This window comes from Anabas testudineus, chromosome 13 (genome assembly GCF_900324465.2).
Source record: "Anabas testudineus chromosome 13, fAnaTes1.2, whole genome shotgun sequence".
In the NCBI taxonomy this organism is placed as follows: Eukaryota; Metazoa; Chordata; class Actinopteri; order Anabantiformes; family Anabantidae; genus Anabas; species Anabas testudineus.
Genome location: NC_046622.1, coordinates 20156720 through 20177593, shown reverse-complemented (window position 1 = coordinate 20177593; position 20874 = coordinate 20156720). Strand labels below are relative to the sequence as shown.

Below are 20874 nucleotides of genomic sequence, written 5' to 3'. Positions count from 1 at the left end.
ATTTGGACAGGAGTGACTACACAATAACATAGTATAAAAGTACCTCTAGTTTTATTCTGCCTATGTCAAACTTTTTCCAAAAAATGTTCCCTTTGTAACTAATATCAGCTTTAGTTTAAATATGCAAAGGTAAGAAAAATGTCAACACTGAGTGAACCTGCAGATGTTAAAGAACATAGTATACTTTAATTTCTTGTGCCTTTGCATATAAAAATACGTCAATAAAAACTTGTGCTGACAAAGGATTCTCTACATGTTCTATCAGTTTCAGCTCTTTGAGATGGACAAAAGTTTTAACATGTATAGAAAATCAGACATTTAGATTTTATTTCCTGTTTCTCAAATACTGAGTTAAAATGTTCTCATTACCATACCACAATTTGATAAAGAGAAGGGAAATTAATTAAAGTTAAAATTTAAAATGTCTAATTGTTTGCATGTATGGTAGAGCAAATACTTTTACCATATACTTATACCAGGACATTCATTTTTTTATGTCAGTCTCTCACATCATTGTGTAGGAATTGTGGCCCATTCTTCTGTACAGCATTTCTTTCAGTACAGTACAGTATTCACTTAAGCACAGCTCTCTTAAAGTCCTGCCCCAGTATTTCAGTTGGGTTATCGTCTCACTTTGACTGGGCCATTTCAAAACCATGACCCAATTTCCAGTGAGCTTCATGACTCAACAACTGCAAGGTGCCCAGGTTCTGTTTAATTTAATAATTTTGTCAGCATAAAATGATTCGGTAAGCATCCCCAAGTGATTATCATTAATACTAATGATCATTGATAGATTATACATTCATTGATGCTAAATATAAAGTAATTTCCATCCATGGTATTCTCCTACCTACAGCATAGAACACATATATTTTACTGTCATATTACAATATATGATAATAAATAACAGTATAATATCAAAATTGCTCACTGTTTATTATTTAAAATTGTATATATTCTTCCTTTTCTCATAAACTATTCTTGGTACAGTATAGTAGATGAGAAGTGTGCTCCAAGAACCACATTCTTTACATTTTCCCCATTATATGTCTCCTGGTATTTTTCTTTGGCTTAATTAATATGATGTAGCATTTAGGTGCAAAAATGCAAATTAATAAACCAAATGCTGAAGACAAAATTGCAAATGTTTCCACAGCTACAGTGAACTTTCCAGGAGAGCTGATGTATGCTGGGATAAAGGTGATCCATACAGCGCAAAATATCAGCATACTAAATGTGATAAATTTGGCTTCATTAAAATTATCAGGCAACTTTCTTGCTAGAAATGCTAGAACTAAACATATTACTGCAAGAAGTCCTATGTACCCCAGCACTGCATAAAAAGCTGCCTCAGAACCTGGGTTACATTCTAAAACTATCTTCTTGTTGCTGTATCTGAAAACCATGTCTGGGAAAGGTGGGTTTAACTTAAGCCACAAAACACATATTACTATCTGAATCACAGTACAGGAGAAAACTATGATCCTTTGCTGTGCAGGACCAAACTTTGTTGCAACTTTGTTCCCAGGAAATGTGGCTCTAAAAGCTGTGACAACAACAATAGTTTTTCCCAAGACACAGGAAATACAGAGTGCAAATGTCACAGCAAAAGCTGTGTGGCGTAACATGCATGTCCAGATTGTGGGTCTGCCAATGAAAGTGAGAGGACAGAGAAAACACAGCAACAGAGAAAACAACAGAAAACAGCTCAGCTCAGAGTTGCTGGCCTTAATCACAGGAGTTTCCCTGTAGCGGATGAAAACCATCACTGTGGCCAGTGACAGGGAGGCACCTAGCAGAGATACAACTGTGACAGCTATTCCCATTGGCTCATGGTATGTCAGAAACTCAAATGTTTTAGGAATACATTCATCTTTCCTTTCATTGGACCAGTATTCCTGTGGACAGGGTGTGCACTCTGTGGCACCTGATAAGGACAAAAAGAAAGTATGAGTTACACATCAAGATGTCTAGTTTGCACAGATGAAATAAATTATAAATTTAATGAATGAAGAAAAAAATGCAGTAACAACAGACAATTAACTTACAAAAAAGTCACGCTATGAAATTAGATGTGTATGTTTGGTTTGGTATGACATACAGGCTTTTGATGCACATTTGTTTTACCTGTTGAATTAGCTATAGTTCCATCAGCACATGGGATACAGTCAAAACAACAGGTGGGTTTTCCCTTAATCTGCGCTTTCCTGGTCCCTACTGGACAAATATTAGAGCACAATGATGCTGGAACCTAAAACATAAAATTGTCAACATCCTTTCAGGTTAAAAATACACCATTGGTGTCAACAAAGCTTTACTAATGCTTAGCTAGTTTTTTATGATTACCGTTTTCCCGGTTCTCCACACAATCTCTTCCTCCTGTATGCTGAGCTCATAAGCACCATTAGCAGCAGAGGAAAAATGACCCAGTGTTACATGGTACACCTGGCTATTAATTAGTTGCCAGTTAACAAGGTCATAATAAGCTGGAGGGTCACCATTCTTATCAAAGAACACATTATCCCCAAACTGATTTATAAAATTTACCATTTGTAACTGATCAGTGACCTGAGAAAGAAACATTTCATGTTAGATATTCTTAAGTGTTTATACAAACAAACACATTTTTATAAAGACACATTTGCTTTGTTTAGGATATTTTATTTACACTACTTCTCACCTGTTTGGGCTGAATGTCTGATATATTCAAACAAGGCTTCACTGGTTTTTCTCCAACTGATTGACAGAATATCAGCTGATGTAGGGCATGTGCAATGGCATAAACTGCTTTATACACATTATAAGTGTCTCTGAGCTCTGTAACATTAAAGAACATGTCCTGGGAATTTATTAATGTCTCATTGCCTGTGCACATTTTAATTGTTGCCTCATTTACACGGTGTTCTCCAGGTAAAACAGGTCTACAGCCCAACATAACTTCCCAGAAATCCCTCACAAAAGCTGCACTTGGATCCTTATAAGGATCAATGCTTGTAAGAAAAGGGCGTAGATTTGGGATAGCCATCTTTTGCACCACAAATCCTAAGGTTCCACCAAAAGCTTGGTAGATTTCCGGTGTGGAGGGTCGAAGTGCCGTTATCCAAGCCTCACTAGCAATCCACTGAATTCCTGTTATGTTCTGCTTCACTATCTCTTTCATCAAAGGATAAAAGTCACCTTCAGGAGTAAAGGCCAGAATGACTTTGACAGTTGATTGCTTGATCATTTCCACAACATTCAGAATTTTATCCATTGGATACGTACGTAGAACTTTCCCAACAAATGGAATACAAACACCAAACTTTTGAACTTCCTCAGTAAATGAGAGGATCCCATTCCGACCATAGTCATTGTCTGACTGTATGATCCCCGATCCACTGCCAGCCAAAACGTTTGACCAGTGCTGCCAAAGCTTTTGCCTGAAAGTAGTCGCTGGGCATAGTCCGAAAAAAGGTTGGATATTTCAATCTGTTACTTAGGCAGGCACATGTTGAGAAATAACTTACCTATAAAAAAACATCAAAACAATTCTGAAAGAAATACAATAAACTAAGTACATAGCAACAGGTTTCACTCTATGAAGTTTGTGTTAAGTGTTATTTCTGTCTCTTACTATTGGTAGTTGAAATGGTCCAAGAGCTCCAGCCACAGCTATAGATTGAGATGATCCTGACTCTGCTATAAGGGCAGATATTGCTGGAGGACAAGGGGAAGTTGAGCTGATCTCTTCTAATCCACTAGCTAGTGTTAGTGCAGCACGTAATGTATTTGTAGGAGATGCACAAGAGTTAAGGATCCTGTAGCCAAGTGATATGTTTGGAAGGAGAGCAGGATCTTTGTTGATTTCTTCAATTGAAAATATCATTACTTGGGTCCAACGGAAAGCTCGGAGGTCCAGTCTAGAATTTGAAAAGTTTTTTTTCAAAGGAGTGTAGATTGAAATAGTATGGAGAATTACAGAGCTGCAGCAGCACATGTTCATATAATGGAAACTTTGTAGAAGAAGATGAGCATATATGATGTATTTAAAGGTGTACTGTGAACTTACCCTTCACATTTTACTTCAGGTGGCTCCCTCTCAAACATAGAAGTACTAATTATCTCTTTGATAAAAATTGGAAAAATTCCTCCGATCATTATGTCCCCTTGTTTGAACAAACTTGGCATGTTAAACCTGCCAAACTGTTCACAGCCCCAAGCTGTCTTCAAGTAGAAAACAAACAAACATAGTAGAAAAACGTAGCTGTCCGAACGTTTGCTTTGCATATTTTGAAACAGATCATAAAGACACAGCTCTTATTGAACTCGAATGCAGTTACATGTGCTGTCTTCATAAGAGGTTGATTTATTTCCCATGGGGGACATAACTGGCACAACAGAAAGGGGTGTCTGCCACATACAAGGAACACACAGTACTGTACAGTAACCGCTTCTCCAAGGAATTTTCAAGTAATTTAAACATTGCACACTAACTTCTGTGCAATTCTTTGGAGAAAGTAAGAAACTGGAAAAAATATTGGACAGGTTCTGTCAGGTACTTACTTATCAAAGATAATATGTTACATGACTTATTATTTGTTAAATATAATATATATATTTAGTAACAATAGTAATATCAAGTTACTTTTGGCTAAGTCTCCACATAAACTAATATTTTGTCCTACATGAAGCAAAAAAGTACTTGCCAAACTCATCATCATGAACACAGTGAAAAATATGGAGTGTACTGTTGGCAGTGTGCCTGATCCTACCTGTCATGGTTATAATAATCTACTTGTAGTTAAGATTATGAAACACTCAGTTTAGTTAGTGTGGAGGCTGGACTGGAGTGCAATCTTTTTACGCACAATTTCAAACTTTTATTGTATATATTTTACATTACAAGGTCATAAAACAGCATTAAATAAACACACAGGGAAACTTTATTGTTAAAAATAAATTTAATATGCCTGAGCTCTGTACAAGGGTTTGTTTCTATCACAAAATGTGTCATCTATAGCAGACCTAATGAGAGCCAATGCAGTTTGAATGGACTTTAGTCACTGTAGAGTGTCTGCTTGCTCATGGGAAAAAAAAAATCACAAAGAGCACCAACAAGTTGAGAAGATGTTATTGGAGGTGACATTCATATTATAATGTTTTGCTTTTTTCTTGTATTTGATTAATTTGCTGTAAATATTTAACATCGTAGTTGCATAATATATGACAGCTTGCAGCTGACTTTACATTAACCTGTTGATCTTAATAACCACTACATACTTTATTGGTACCCTTGAATTGTGTAGACAGGTTACCAGTTGAACATGTAATAAAACACTCAAAAAATTTAATTTAGTCACAATAGATTGCAGCAAATTGGGAAGGGAAACAAAGATACAGTACAGAGTAGCCAGTACCTCTATCTGCCCTAACACAGTCCAAAGTTTTAGTGTGGATCCCATACTACATTCACCAAGGATGTTTTCAAACCAGCTTTTCAAATTCTTCTTTGGAATGGAAGGGCTGAAAGTCAACCAGAAAAGCAACACACTTACAGGCAGAGCCCTAAATTTCTGCTGTGTGGGACAGAAAAATGTGATGACAGTATGAGCAGTCCTGCCGGCAAATAACATATGGAGAGCGCTGCCCAGGGCACAAGAGAGGCAGATGACAAAAGAGATCTCAACAGCTATATGGGACCAGGCAGGGGACTGATGGAAGGCAAAAGATGGTGAAAAACTGTGGACTGTCATTGTAAACAGAATCACTAATGTGGCATTACTACCACGAGCAGCACTGACCCTGTTTGGTGTCATTTTCGTTATTGTCATGTAGATTCCAAGCAGTAATACAGCTGCCAGTAAACATCTTCGAACCCATCTGCTGGTGAGTGTAATCCACACACTTTCCACTCTGCCTGTGTATGTAGTATATATGATGTCACCTAAGAAAAGAAGTTTTAGGTTATAATGAAATTAGGAATATATGAATACAGTAGATGAAAAATTTCCTTAAACAAATACCTGTTTGCGTTAGAAATGCTTCTTTTTGGCAATTAGTTCCATAGAACTTTAATAGAATCTAGCGATAGGAAATAAACATGAGTTATTGTACACACACCACAGGGATATGCAAATGCATAGAGGTAATTTAACATTATATGATGTAGAGTAAGTTGATATTGAATTTGTTCAAACTTTTTCATAAAAGTTTGACTTTGCTAGTTCATGGTTGTAATGGATTTTCAGGAATCTACATCAATACATATAAATTCACTTAATAACTCAACATAATAGATATGTCATTGCTTATATTCTCTATAAATGACTTATCTATAAATAGGTTTTCACTGATGATGCAATGTATTGCAATGTATATTCATATTTCAATACTTAATTAAAATATAGATTTTCCAATATTTTTAGAGGCATAATTAAGTCATTTTATAAAAATATTTTAGGTAGACATGCAAACCTGCGCACAGCAGACCCTGACATAAGTCTTTGATTCTTGTGAGGACTTCAGGCTCACTTGACGCTCAGACAGAATGAAGATGTCTGGAACTGGAGGTCTGCATGATTCTCTGAATGGAAAAACTTGCAGGAATTTAACCTCAAGGTTGCATGGCTTACAAAAGCAGACACAATCACTTGTTTTCCAGTGGTCCACTAGAACAAGAGTAATGATGCAGGAGCAGTGAGACGCAGATGTCGTGCTGTGATTGGAAGGATTGTTGTGATTATCTGTCTTTATCTGTATGAAAGAAAATTACAAACACATAAGATCATTAATGCCTCTCATTAACAAGCATGAGCTGAAACACTGTGTATACAAAGGGATGCTACTAATTGTGAAGAATATGGTTTTAAATTCAAATTAAGATTTTATATGCAATATACAATAATAGGTATAGACTTCATGTTAACATCTAATTCTGATGCTCACCTCGATTGTGAGCAGGAGACAACTGGACTTAGACAAGTAATACAGCAATGACTGCGCAATTGTACATTTGCAGACATGCTCGCTTTGCTTCTCTCGATTTACCGTGTCCTTCTGTCTTTGCAACGGGTTCATACAGCCATTAATGCAGTTCACAGTCACATCAGGAAAGAGCGAACAGTCTTTGGTGATTATACACTTTGTAAAAATCCCCTTCACAGCAACACTCATTTCAGCAGTGCTAGGGAAATGACATAAAAAGATAAAAGCATCCCTCTAAATGTAAAACATCTTCAGAAATAACAGTGCATTATGAAAAGAATGGGGTAACATAATCCAAGTCTACAATCACAGTAAAATTGCTTTAAATTGTAATGGACTCATAAAAGCTTCTCTAGAGATAATGTAATTGTCTTTTGAGGGGTCTCACAATATGGTGTTTAGGTAGGTAATAACTGAGGTTGGTTCCCCACTGAGGAAATCATTAAATTACACGTTAATTGCTTATTATCTCTGGGAACATACACCAGGGCATCCACATCCTCGACTTAAAAAAAAGCAAGTTAATGAGCAATAAACAAATAGAGGAAATGCAGAAAAGCAGTTCATTTCACTAATCACTTACCTCTCACATGTTTTTGCTTTGTCATGAATAACAGTGTTTTTATATGAAGCGCTTGAGCTGAAACCCTTTGTCTCTTCATCATACTGACTGAGATCAGTGCACTGGTCCAGGCTGAGCCACGTGCCAGAGGACACCATCCAGGAGAACAGTGTTAGGAAGACAAATGTGACTGTTGTCATCTCAGAGCCTCGCCTTTGGCACAGCCACGTTTCACGGAACAATGTGTTTTATAGCTTCCTCTCTGCTGCCAAGGTGTAGGAGGCAACTTGGCAAACCATTCTCAGAGGTACACTTTTTTTCGTGGCTCTAGTGATGTCAGGCATGAAGTATATAATATACATATAAGTCTCACAAAAATATATGCAGCCCTTGTTTAAAAAAAATTATAATAACGTATAGTATTCTAAGTAAGTATAATATGTCTTACAGTATAATCAGTGTTTGTAATTTTGGCAAGGCCTTGACATTTTTACAGCTGATTCTATAAGGACCATATTGAGACTGTATCATAAACAGTCTCATAACTGTGCATATATAAACACTAAATAAAGTCATGTAATGCATTTCATCAATAATATATCATTTTATTAATTAATCCATTAATAATAAATTCTAATTATTAATGGAAATTCTCACAGCTGATGAAACTTCTGTTACTGTTGTAAAGTTAACTGGAGTGATTATATGAATAAAAAAACTCTAGACACTCTTTGACTGTCATTGATGATGATCTGAGAAAGAGGACTGGACTCAATTTTATGCAGCTTCAGCATATTGCTTCAACCTAGCCAACGAACTAGCCAGCAGAAAGGACGAGACCAGTGTGCTGTTAATACTCACAAACAGTGAGAGCAGATTAATTACTGACAATAATTTTGGTTTCTAGTAATAAAAAAGACAAATAAATAAACATCTGTTTCCTGTCATTCTGAGTACTAACATAACATATTCTTGAGTTACCATCTAATTCTTGAATGTTTTCTCTGCAGCCTACAGTAGTCACCTGCTATTGGTCTTAGACATTTTTTTTTTCTATAACCTAAGTATAAACTGACAAAAAAAAAAGTATAAAAGGCCCAGTTGTAATTCGTACATTGAATGTAAATAGTTAAGGTTGTTTCCTACTGACAAATCACCCAGGTGGATTAATATACTATACCAAAAAACTCATCATATGCTTTTAAGTGGTGGATCTACAATAGAGACAGGCAAGCATGGAGATAAGAAGGTCGTTATTACACTATGTGTGTTTAATTAAAAAAAAATATTCAATGATGAACTGATTTTCAAGTTAAAAATCAACTAACAAAGGAACATTTGAAAATGGGCTCTATGATGGCATGTGTTCCACTTTTTTTTTATCAACAAATAACTAAACAAGCTTGTGAAAGACTGTGACAAGACACTGTGCTGTTGTCACTGACATCATCTTAATGCTACAAATAAGGGCTGTGTACTTGGACTGGTGTCCTCTGTGTTGGGGACAGGTGCAGAACAGGTGCGTATGGTGAGTTGGCAGCTAAGATGTAGTTTTCCCTGAAGAGTGAGAGTCATCTTGATGCCACTTGATGGCACTGAGAGAACTACTCTCTGTGTTTTTATGGTCAGTCCTTTTAATTAAAAGACTTTGCACATTGTTTTGCTTCTTTTTTTGTAGCACAGAGAATGTTATACTGCCACCTACAGGCAGAATGTCAGATTTATTTTAAGTGAAATTAGAGTTCTGTGACCTTCACTCTTAAGACTATTGCTCCTAGAGTACTACATAAAGACCAATATATAAAAATTATGAGCCAGTTTTCCACTCTGGGAACCTGAAAAACTTTGGATAAAAGTGTCTGGCAAATAACTAAATGTATAACTAATGCACAAAGTAGCTCTTTAAATAGCTCTTTATTTATATAGGACAAAAAGATTTTTCTTTGCTACAGTTGCTTTAGGTCATCCCATCTGATGGATTGCTCCATTGTTTCTATTCCTCCTACCCTCAATTGATTACATGCACGTCCTTCAGCAAAATGCTATGCCAATAGATTCTAACAGAAAGACAATATAATTATGTTTATAGTCTGTCTTTCATGTTTCAACAAGTGTAGTTTTTTTTTTTGCTAAGTTAACCTAATATTGAATAACTTTTGTTTTGCCCATTAAATGTTTTTTGGTATTTTGTTCTGGCCTAAACAAAATAATAAAACATTTAGGCATAAAAATGCAGAAAAGTAGCCCATAGCTTGAGGCCAGGATGGCAAATATCTCCACAGCCACAGTAAACTTCCCTGGAGAACTGACATATGCTGGGATAAATGTGATCCACACTGCACAGAAGATCAACATGCTGAAGGTGATAAATTTAGCTTCGTTAAAATTATCAGGCAGCTTTCGAGCCAGAAAAGCAAGAATGAAACATAAGAAAGATAGAAGTCCAATGTATCCTAACACAGCCCAAAACCCAATAGGTGACCCAAGCGCACACTCGAGAATAATCTTGTCCTTATAATAATTCATATTTTTAAAGGGAAAAGGAGGGTTGATTGTCAGCCAAAGTATACAAATCAAAACCTGTATCAAAGTGAAGGCCAGAACACTGAGTCTCTGCTGTGTTGGTCCAAACCATTTCATCACATTACTGCCTGGAAGTGAAGCCCTGAAGGCCATTAACACCACCATAGTTTTCCCCAGAACACAAGAGATGCAGAGGACAAAGGTGATGCCGAATGCTGTGTGTCTCAGCATGCAGGACCACTCAGAGGGTCGGCCGATAAATGTCAGAGAACACAGGAAACACAGAGTCAAGGAGAAGAGCAGCAGGAAGCTCAGCTCAGAGTTGTTGGCCCTGACAATAGGAGTTTCCTGGAAATGAAAGAACACTAATGCTACCATTGTTGTTAAAATCACTCCCATTAAACAAAACAATGTCAAAACAATCCCCATGATCTCTGCATAAGACAGAAATTCAATTTCCTTCAAGATGCACGTGTCTCTTCTGGCATTTGGCCAATAATCAATGGGACATTTGAGGCACTCTGTAGAGTCTGTATAAAAAGAAACACAGTAAGTAAAAAAAAATCTACATCTATTTTCTCCTATAGATAAATGTCATATGTAAAATTTAAGCTTTTAATAATCAAACCTGTAGTGTTGCTGATTTCTCCTTCTGCACATGGTATACAGTCATAACAGCAAATAGGCCTTCTTTTCTGCAGGACTTTGCGTTTTCCTGGGGGACAGCTCTCAGTGCACACTGACACAGGAACCTGCTGCATGAATATGTTGTATGTGACTTACAATGTGCTTACCTTTTTTTTTTTTTTTTTTTTTTTTGATTTACACGTTATTTCAATGTGCTAATGCTAAAGTGAAGCTGTGCACTTCACTTTCACTTTAATTCACAATAATGGCTTATGAAGCATGCAGAATGGCATTGGAACTGACAACCCAGAAATGTAAGAACAAAGCGCTATGAATGTGTACCATATCACCGCCTCCTCCCCACAATATCTCCATGCCGTTCATTATAAAATGATGGTCAGGGGGCAGAGTGGCATCAAAAACACCAACTGTGGCAACATGCAGAGTTCCTGAGGTTACATGTTGTAAATTTACTAGTTCGTATCTTGCAGGTGAATCTCCATTCTGGTCAAAGGTCACTCTCTCCCCTTGACCTATTGTGAAGTCAATATTCTTTAAATAATGTAGCACCTGCAAAGGAGAGATTTTAATTTGTAGTCTTGTCTAATTACGTGTGAGTTTAAAATAAACAGTGATTTCAAAAGACAAATTGTCTTCTCCTATTCATCACCTGCCATGGTTCAATGTTTTTAGTATCAGCGGCGCTTTCGTTATAGAAAGGACCATTCCTCTCATCACATGTGGTCAGGTTGTGGAGAGCATGGGCCACTGCGTAAACTGACTTGTACACATTGTAGATGAATCTCAGGTCAGAAACATCTGTAAAATATGACTGGACATTGTTCAAGCTCTCAGAGCCGCTGCATGGCTTCCTGTGTGCGTTTGCGGTTTCATTTAGAGAGCAGGCAAACGTATATTCCCAGAAATCTTTCACAAACTGACTGTTTGGAAACTGTGAAGGGTGGAGCCGCCTCAGGTGCTCCCCCAGCCCCGGGATCTTAGCATTGCTGACAACAAAGCCCAGGGAGCCCACCAAGATGCTGTATCCCTCACTGTCAGCCAGAGAGGGATCTGTGATCCAGGCATCGCTGCCAACCCACTGCAGACCTGTAACGTTCTGTTTGTACAACTCGGTGGCCAACACTTTAATTTCTCTTTGAGACATGAAGGCCACAATGACTTTAGACGTGGAGTACTTCACAGTTTCAACTACTTTTCTTAGTTCTTCACGAGGACCTGTTTGCTCAAATGCCTCATGATATTCTATGCACACTCCTTCTTCTTGTGCAGCATGTATAAATGCAACAATCCCATTGATGCCATAGTCATTTTTGTTACTTATTGCCCCCACCCATGTCCAGCCAAAGAACTTGACCAGCTTGGCCAGGGCTCTGCTCTGGTGGAGGTCACTGGGAATAGTGCGGAAGAAGGATGGGAACTCCTCCCTGTTGCTCAGACAAGCACAGGTTGCAAAGTGACTAATCTGTGAAAAAGACAGATGTGAAATAAAACAGATGTTCGTTATTTCAATAGAATAGTCTCATATACTACAATGTAAGTAAGCATGTATAATATAAGAGAAGCTAATTCAGTTATTGTAATCTACAATTATTAGATATAAGATCAGCAACTAAAATAACAGTTTAGTTTAAAAATTACATATGTATAAACTAAATAATTATAAAATAATTACCACTGGTATCTGAAACCTTCCTACAATCCGAGCAAAGCCCACAGTAGGTGCAGAGCCAGAGTGGCCTAGTATAGCGTGTGCGGTGTCAGCCTTTGTACAGTTTTTCTCATCTATGATCTCCCTCTGCCCGTTGGCTAAATCTATAGCAGACATCATAATGTTTGTTATTCCACAGGAATTGTGTATTTTGTAGCCCAGTGTGCGGTTTGGGAGAATTGCAGGATTTTGATTTATTTCTTCAATTGCAAAGATCATGGTGTGGGCAAATTTGAATTCTCTTACATTGATGCTGCAAAAAAAAAAAAGATGTTATTAAAAAAATGTTCAAGAAGAGCACAGTATAAGAGAAAATCAGAGTAAAACTACAAAAACACATGCTCACTCCAGGCAGGTTGGCGAAATGGGTAAGGTTTGAAAGGTGGGCACACTGTCAATGTATCCAGTTCGAAAGGTGAAGATGCCACCTAAGATGAAGTCTCCAGCCTTGGTCATCTCAGGTGGTTGTACTGTCCCCTGCAGCCGGCACACAGGCATCACCCTCCTGATCAGAAGAACTAGGAAGAGCAGTTTCAGCAGAGACATTGCTCCAACCTGCAGGCTGTTCCCCACTCCATGACATGACTCTTTATAGTCTCCTTATCTATGTTCATCATAATTCATGTCCATAGTCATGTCCCTGAACTTGCTCGGTAGAGTCCCAAAGGAAAAAGAAATAAGGTGTGGCATGAGTCCGAATACGTGCGTGCAGTACATGAACAGTACGCAATAGGCACAATATAAAAATACAGTACATATTGATTAAGTGGAAGTTGTATTTCAACACACTGACGCTGAACAGTTATTGTCTTTACGTCTTAATACAATTCACCAGTAAATCTGATGATGTTAACATGATGCTATAATCTTCATGAATCAGCATCATAACAATTTAAAACTGTGTTGGCATTTCAATGCTTTGTGGGAAAAATGTTCACACACACGTGATTGATATTTGTAGGTAGTCGCTAGTTGCTTAGCAGTACATTATTTGACCATAAATCAAAACCTTTTCTAATCTTCTCATTTAATTGTCAAATGATTTCAAAGTAATATCAGATATACTTGTAATGGGATTTTTCTCAGTGTTTGCATCTTGATGTCCAATGTGCTACACTTTTAGAAAAACACAAAAGCTGAAACTATGAAAACACATGTAACCCTCAGCAATGTAGTTATGAGGTGGGGGATGAATGGGGGTGTACCTTTTTCGTATTATTTAAAGCAAAGTTAAGAATCTGGAAAATCAAATTTGAATAAAAAAAATAATAAATTGGAAAAATTAAATGTAATGGTGGAGTGTCCCTTATCTGGTGTCATGCAGGCCTGCAAATACTGTGCCTGCACAACCTGACTGAGCGGGACATAATATATGCTGTAATACATTTGTAAGGTCATGACCTCAAATTTCCAATTAATACCTTAAACAATTGCTTAATTTTGGATCTACACCTAGAAAAACAGCAACACATATTTATGAACAAAAGAAGGGAAGTTTAGGGTCTTTGTTATCCTCAAAGAATTACAAAGGAAACAGTAAGTAATCAGAAACAATGACTAGCAAAAGTATAAACAGGCTCTACATTGTTAAGGTGTGTGTTTTCTCAGTGGCACAGAGCAGTAGAACAAAGTTCAGAGCTATAATCAACAATAACAAGAAAGCGAGAGGGACATGATCAAAACAAACCCTTAATTAATTTAAAATGTAACATCTACATGTTGTGACAATGGTGTTAATTAGTTTAGATGTATTTTTTTTTCCGCTTGATGGAATATGCCACCTGATGATCCTGTTGTGGAGTAAAATAATGAAGCGATATGTTGCAATGTTTAATCTCTTGTGTATTAATTTTAGGGCCGCGCGGCAGATTTCCCCCCGGAGTCAAACCACTGGGTAATAAAGTCCTGTGTACAACAGATGGGGACTTATTTGTCTTGCGTATCATGTTTTCCTTCTGTGTTGTTTTTGTGTTTATGTATATCCATTAATTTTGTTGAATTGCATCATTGTTTAAACTTGAGGATAACAGTGGTGCAAATATTGTTTTCATGAATGTCAAGAGGCATCCGGGTCAGTGTAGCATGCCTAATGGTTTTTGAAACTTTCTAGTCATGCAATCAGAAAGTTTTGCGACAAGTTGTCTCAACAGTGACACTGTTAACAGTGACATATTTCAATTACAGATCATCAGTCATTTAGTACTTTTGTAATTTTTGATGCAGTTCTGACAACAGTTAATTGTAATGTTGCATTATGGTAATCCTGCACCCTTGCTACTGCTGACCTTGTATGTGATTCCAAACAACCTGAACAAAACTTCAGGCCACCATTAAGCCCAATGTGCATGACACTGCACACCTTTTCATCATCTTTTTACCTAACCTAATTGTATTCTTCTCTTGGCCTGCACACGTCGAGCAATTACAGAACCTCATCACGGGATTGTGGTTCTTATTTTTTCCCCTAGACTGTAGACTTCAAACTTTTCAGATTCACTTTAGATGTTTGCTTAAAAAAACATGCAGTGATGGATCTATAGTTACAGGTGCAACTGAGCATGAGCCTAACAAGCTGAGCTGAATATGAGCAGTGGTTCCTGAACCCCTGTGTTGTATTCATGCTGTCAGCCCTCTGTGGAGGTAGTAAATGTTTCTTATTCACTTGCACATTTGTTGCTAAGTCTGCAGTTGACCTTGCAGTTAATTTCTGAGATTGAAAAACAGTTAGGACTTCAGAACTGAGTGGTTTGCTATCCCTTCTGGTACTCATAATACCCAGAGAATGTCACCCAGAGAATAACAAATATTTAGGTTTTTTAGGTTTTATCTTAGACGGTCACTTTTAAAACTGGAATAATGCTTCAATACATGAAATGGCCCAAAAATTGTAGGTGAAAGTATGTGGTGATATGGGATGGGAACCATGTGAAGTTAGCTGGTAAAATGGTAACATGCGTCAATTGTAGAATAGTTTAGTTAACATACAGGATAATTAACTCTTTTTTTTTGAACTGACCTTGCTTTAATAAGGATACATAAGCGAGGCAGCTTGTTTTCTTGCCCATGCATCATTGCAGGAAGTGTTGCTCAGCATTTATAAGTTTGGTTGTACTGTGGTGTTTTTTCTTTTCTTTTCTTTGGTATTCAAAATGAAATGACTCTAGATGCATAATACGTAATAAATAAAAAAATAAATGGTCAGAATATTACACGAGCCAAAACCAAGAGCATAGTGTAGTAATAAAGTGATAATATGAAACTTAAAATAGCACTAGCATAATTTACTTTATGTTTAGTATTTTCTGTGTTCTCACTTACTTCTGATAGGAATACTTGCATCTTGCAAACATATGTGTGTTGGGCACCCTCTGGTGTTTGACGTGAATAAAAGTATACTTACAGTACAGGACAATTCATTAATTTGTTCATTCACCATTAAAAATAGTTACTGTAAAGTCTGTTTTATAATATTCAAAAAGAAAATCATTTTTTATGTACTCCACTAACTTGTTATTGCTACTACTATTACTGCTAATAATGTGCTGCCAGTAGATTTATACTGACATTCTTGACACATAGTGGTAAAAGCAATTTGCTACTTATCTACTTTAATTGTGGTGGTTCTGAATAAATGAGTGAAAAACAGCAGAGTTGTTTAATTGAGAATAAAGATTTATTCAGTAACACAAACAGGCACAAATTGGAAACAGACACAAGGAAAATACAACAGTAATGTAGAAATAAATGCATTTAGGAAGAACTGACCATAATTAATAACGTACATCACTGTTGGATGTCTTTCCCATGATGTGTCTCTTAGTGTTGCGCTCAGGCCTAAACAAAATAATATAACATTTTGGCAGAAAAAGGCAGAAGAGTAGCCCGTAGCTAGAGGCCAGAATGGCAAATATTTCCACAGCCACTGTGAATTTGCCAGGAGAGCTGACGTATGCAGGGATAAAAGTTACCCAGACTGCACAGAAGATCAACATGCTAAAGGTGATTAGTTTAGCCTCATTAAAATTATCAGGTAGTTTCCGTGCCAGAAAAGCAAGTGCAAAACACAGGACAGCTAAAAGACCAATGTATCCTAGTACAGCCCAGAACCCTAAAGCTGAGCCAAGATTGCACTCTAAGATGATTTTGTCCTGAAATAGCAACAAATTCTCGAAAGGAAAAGGAGGATTGATTGTCAGCCAAAGTATACAAATAGCAAACTGAACGAGAGTGAAAGCCAGAACACTGAGTCTCTGCTGTGTTGGTCCAAACCATTTCATCACATTACTGCCTGGAAGTGAAGCCCTGAAGGCCATTAACACCACCATAGTTTTCCCCAGAACACAAGAGATACAGAGGACAAAGGTGATGCCGAATGCTGTGTGTCTCAGCATGCAGGACCACTCAGAGGGTCGACCGATAAAGGTCAGAGAACACAGGAAACACAGAGTCAAGGAGAAGAGCAGCAGGAAGCTCAGCTCAGAGTTGTTGGCTCGTACTATTGGTGTTTCTTTGTGGCAATGAAAAACTATTGTTATTAACAAAGTTAGAAACACACCTAAAAATGAAAGTAAAGCTAACAATGTCCCCAGGATTTCATCATATGCCAAGAATTCTATTAGTTTGGGGATGCAGGCATCTCTTTGTTTGTTGGACCAGAACTCCAGTGGACATTTCATGCAGTGTACTGAATCTGCAAAACAGAATGCTTTTTAGAAAAGGTTAAGATTTCAGGGGTGACAATAATAATATCATATTTTCTTTTCATATTTTTGGAGGACTAATTTAAATACATGTACATGTATATTTACTTGTTAAATTGCTGATCTCGCCTGCTGGACAAGGTATGCAGTCAAAACAGCAGACCGGCCTTCCTTTCTGGAGGACCTTACTAGTTCCAGGAAGACAGCTCTTGCTGCATACTGACACAGGCACCTTCTCCACATGAAAACACAATTTATAAACACAGTTTAACTGTAATGGATAAACTATGTACAGTTAAATACACTAAAAAGACATTTTCTGTCTTTTACCTTGTTTAGCCTGTTTCCCCAGACAACAGAGACGTTATTCATGATAAACTGACTGTCTGGAAGAGAAGCATCATAAATGCCCACTGTGAGACCTTCCATGGTTCCTTTGTTTGTCATTTGTAAATTAACAAGCTCATATCTTGCTGGTGAATCTCCATTACTGTCAAAATAAACTCTTTCTCCTTCCTCAGTGGTGAAATTCACAGTCTTGAGATATTGCAGAACCTAGTAGAAAGTATGAATTACTGGGATGAAACAACAGATATCTGCGGTCATAACCATGTGAAACTAAAGTGGTGGTTACTCACTTGCCATGGTTCAATATTTTTAGTATCAGCGCAGCTTTCGTTATAGAAAGGACCATTCCTCTCATCACATGTGATCAGGTTGTGAAGAGCATGGGCCACTGCGTAAACTGACTTGTACACATTGTAGATGAATCTCAGGTCAGAAACATCTGTAAAATATGACTGGACATTGTTCAAGCTCTCAGAGCCGCTGCATGGCTTCCTGTGTGCGTTTGCAGTTTCATTTAGAGAGCAGGCAAACGTATATTCCCAGAAATCTTTCACAAACTGACTGTTTGGAAACTGTGAAGGGTGGAGCCGCCTCAGGTGCTCCCCCAGCCCCGGGATCTTAGCATTGCTGACAACAAAACCCAGGGAGCCCACTAAGATGCTGTATCCCTCACTGTCAGCCAGAGAGGGATCTGTGATCCAGGCATCGCTGCCAACCCACTGCAGACCTGTAACGTTCTGTTTGTACAACTCATTTGCCAGCAACATTATTTCTCTGTGAGACATAAAAGCCATAATCACTTGAGAAGTGGAACGCTTAATCATTTCTATTATTCTCTGAAGACTGTCAGGTGGATCTGTTGATAAAAATGCCTCAGAATACTCAATGCACACTCCTAATTCTTTTGCAGCTTGGATAAATGCTGCTATGCCACTGAGCCCATATTCATTATCCACAGCTATAGCCCCAATCCATGTCCATCCAAAGTATTTGACCAGCTTTGCCAGGGCTCTGCTTTGGTAGTAGTCACTGGGAATAGTTCTGAAGAAAGTAGGATACTCTTTCCTGTTGCTCAGACAGGCACAGGTGGCAAAATGACTGATCTGCAATTAAAAAATACATACAAAATAAATACGACTTGTAATGACAAAGCACATATTTGCACAATCACTAATTTCCAAATTCATTCAATAGTCAGAATATTGCAGCCCAGCATAACTGTAATTATACAAAAACACTTACTACAGTGATACATTTCATTTTATAATATTCTTTTTTTGACTCACCACAGGTATTTGGAACCTCGCAACCACTTGTTCAAATGCAATAGTTGGTGCTGATCCAGAATGTCCCAAGATGGCGTGTACCGTCTCACTTTCAGTGCAGTTGTTATCACTGATTTCTCCCTTTAGTCCACTCACCAGTGCCAGTGCAGCTCTGAGTATATCCATGGTTCCGCAGTTATCATAAATCTTGTAGCCAAGTTTAACATTAGGCAGCATTTCAGGATTTGTGTTTATTTCATTTATAGCAAAGATTAATGTTTGAGCAAATTTGAATTCTCTCAAATTAAGGCTGCGGTGATAAAAGAGAGCACTGAATATGTATTTATCCTAATGTATTAATTACGACATAACAAAATACACAGACACACAAGTAATTTAAAATTTAAATTTTAAACTATATAAAATAAAATATGAGACTGGCAATACATACATGTTGCATTTGCGCACTTCTGGTATCGTCTGAAATGTGTTAGTAACATAATCCTGCACTGTGCGAAACGAAAATATGCCTCCAATAACAACATCACCATCTTTGACCAGTTCAGGTGGTTGTGCTACGCCTTGCAGTCTGCACAAAGAATTCCCCGTTTCCCATTAATACAACCAAGAGGAGCAGGATCAACAGAGACATCCTTCTGCTCTTTTTGCAGGCAGGGTCAATAGCCTCTACAGCTCCTGGAAGGGCTTTATACACATTCTGCAGCAAGTTGGAAGTCGTCATGCTTGAACTCAAACCCCAGGACACCAGGGGAAACCAAACAACTAAGCAAAACGCATTTTTATTTGTGAAAATCTGGATTTCAATTTTCATTTACAATTTTTTATGAACTGTCTTAAATGTTGTGAAATAAGTAATGAAGTGGGGTTTAAAAGTATGCATTTCTGTGTGCTTCATTACATACATTAGTAAATGTGATTGTTTGTTCCATTGTTCCATATGCTGTATCACAAATGAAGGGATATACAGAGGAGAAAATATTATAGTGGTTTATCTTCTGTAAAATAAATGTACTTGACATTTACTTGACCATGACATAAAAAAAAAAAAAAAACATTGTGTAATATTACAACGGCAGTAGCACAAATCCTCCAATCAAAACTACAATGTACGTCCACTGTGCATCCCATAGGAGTGAACAAGCAGAAGGCATACTGGAGAACCTTTTTTATGGTAAAAATAATAACACCCATGGAAGTATTCTTGTGACTGACCATTCTTATAATGAGACTAAAACTAAACAAGACTAAACATAGAATTATAAAAATAACAACTTAGTTAAGTTTGTGAAAACTGTAGTGTGTTAAAATAGCTGATTTGTTAAGGTTAGAGGCCCTTTGTCGCCATCATTACAATTAAAAACATACTATTAAGCCTGGGGAACATCATGAATGAAAAAAAACGGTTACCATCTAGCACAAAACAATGAAAAGAACAATGATAATAGAGATGTCTGTGCATAAAGTATATTACACCTTTTTGTGTTGTAAAACTTGTAAAACTTTCCCAGAGTACAGAAAAATGTTTTACGTTTCATGATACCAAACTGCTAAAATAATGTCTAATTCAAGCCTTACATCACTAAGTGCAATGCAAACCATGGGATGCATTACATTACATTACATTACATTACAGTCATTTAGCAGACGCTTTTATCCAAAGCGACTTACCAGTCATTACAAGTTACAAGGGTAGGCAGGGCAGCGTGAGGAGGTCTTGCCTAAGGACCCCTACTGGAGGTAGCCATAGCTGGGATTTGAACCCCAGTCTCCCACATGGGATGCAGCGGTGTCACTGAACTTTAGAGCAGTGGATACATGTTTTCTGGAGTGACGCTTCTCTGTCTGGCAACCTGATGGATGTGTCTGGATTTGGGGGGGGTGCCAGGAGAACAGTACTTGCCTGAATGCATTGTGGCAAGCGCAAAGTTTGGTGGAGGGCATGGTATAATGTGGGGTTGTTTTTTAGAGGCTTGTCCAACATCAGTGCTTGACTGCACAAATGCAATTTAGACAATATAATGATGCAAGGTCTGTGCTAGGTTCCACTTTAACTACCAAAGAACATATGTGTGGTAATTTGGCCTTCATTGTTTGCACTCAGTTTTTGATTGTGTTGAACAGCACAGCGACATA

At 37.5% G+C, this 20874-nt stretch overlaps 2 protein-coding genes across 2 annotated transcripts; both read right to left on the bottom strand.

Annotated features, from left to right (window-relative positions):
• Nucleotides 1-1031: 1031 nt before the first annotated feature.
• Nucleotides 1032-7728, bottom strand: LOC113172032 (extracellular calcium-sensing receptor-like). The gene is given in 7 exon segments (XM_026374838.1): nt 1032-1930; nt 2131-2254; nt 2350-2571; nt 2684-3373; nt 3375-3509; nt 3617-3902; nt 7550-7728. Coding segments are annotated over 7 exon segments (2535 nt in total).
• Nucleotides 7729-9667: 1939 nt separating this feature from the next.
• LOC113172024 lies at nt 9668-19462 on the bottom strand. The gene is given in 15 exon segments (XM_033326308.1): nt 9668-10581; nt 10680-10803; nt 11021-11248; nt 11349-12161; nt 12372-12660; nt 12754-12962; nt 16190-16634; nt 16636-16684; nt 16687-17097; nt 17216-17339; nt 17438-17662; nt 17746-18558; nt 18742-19030; nt 19172-19309; nt 19371-19462. Coding segments are annotated over 15 exon segments (5163 nt in total).
• Between the last annotated feature and the right edge of the window lie 1412 nt (nt 19463-20874).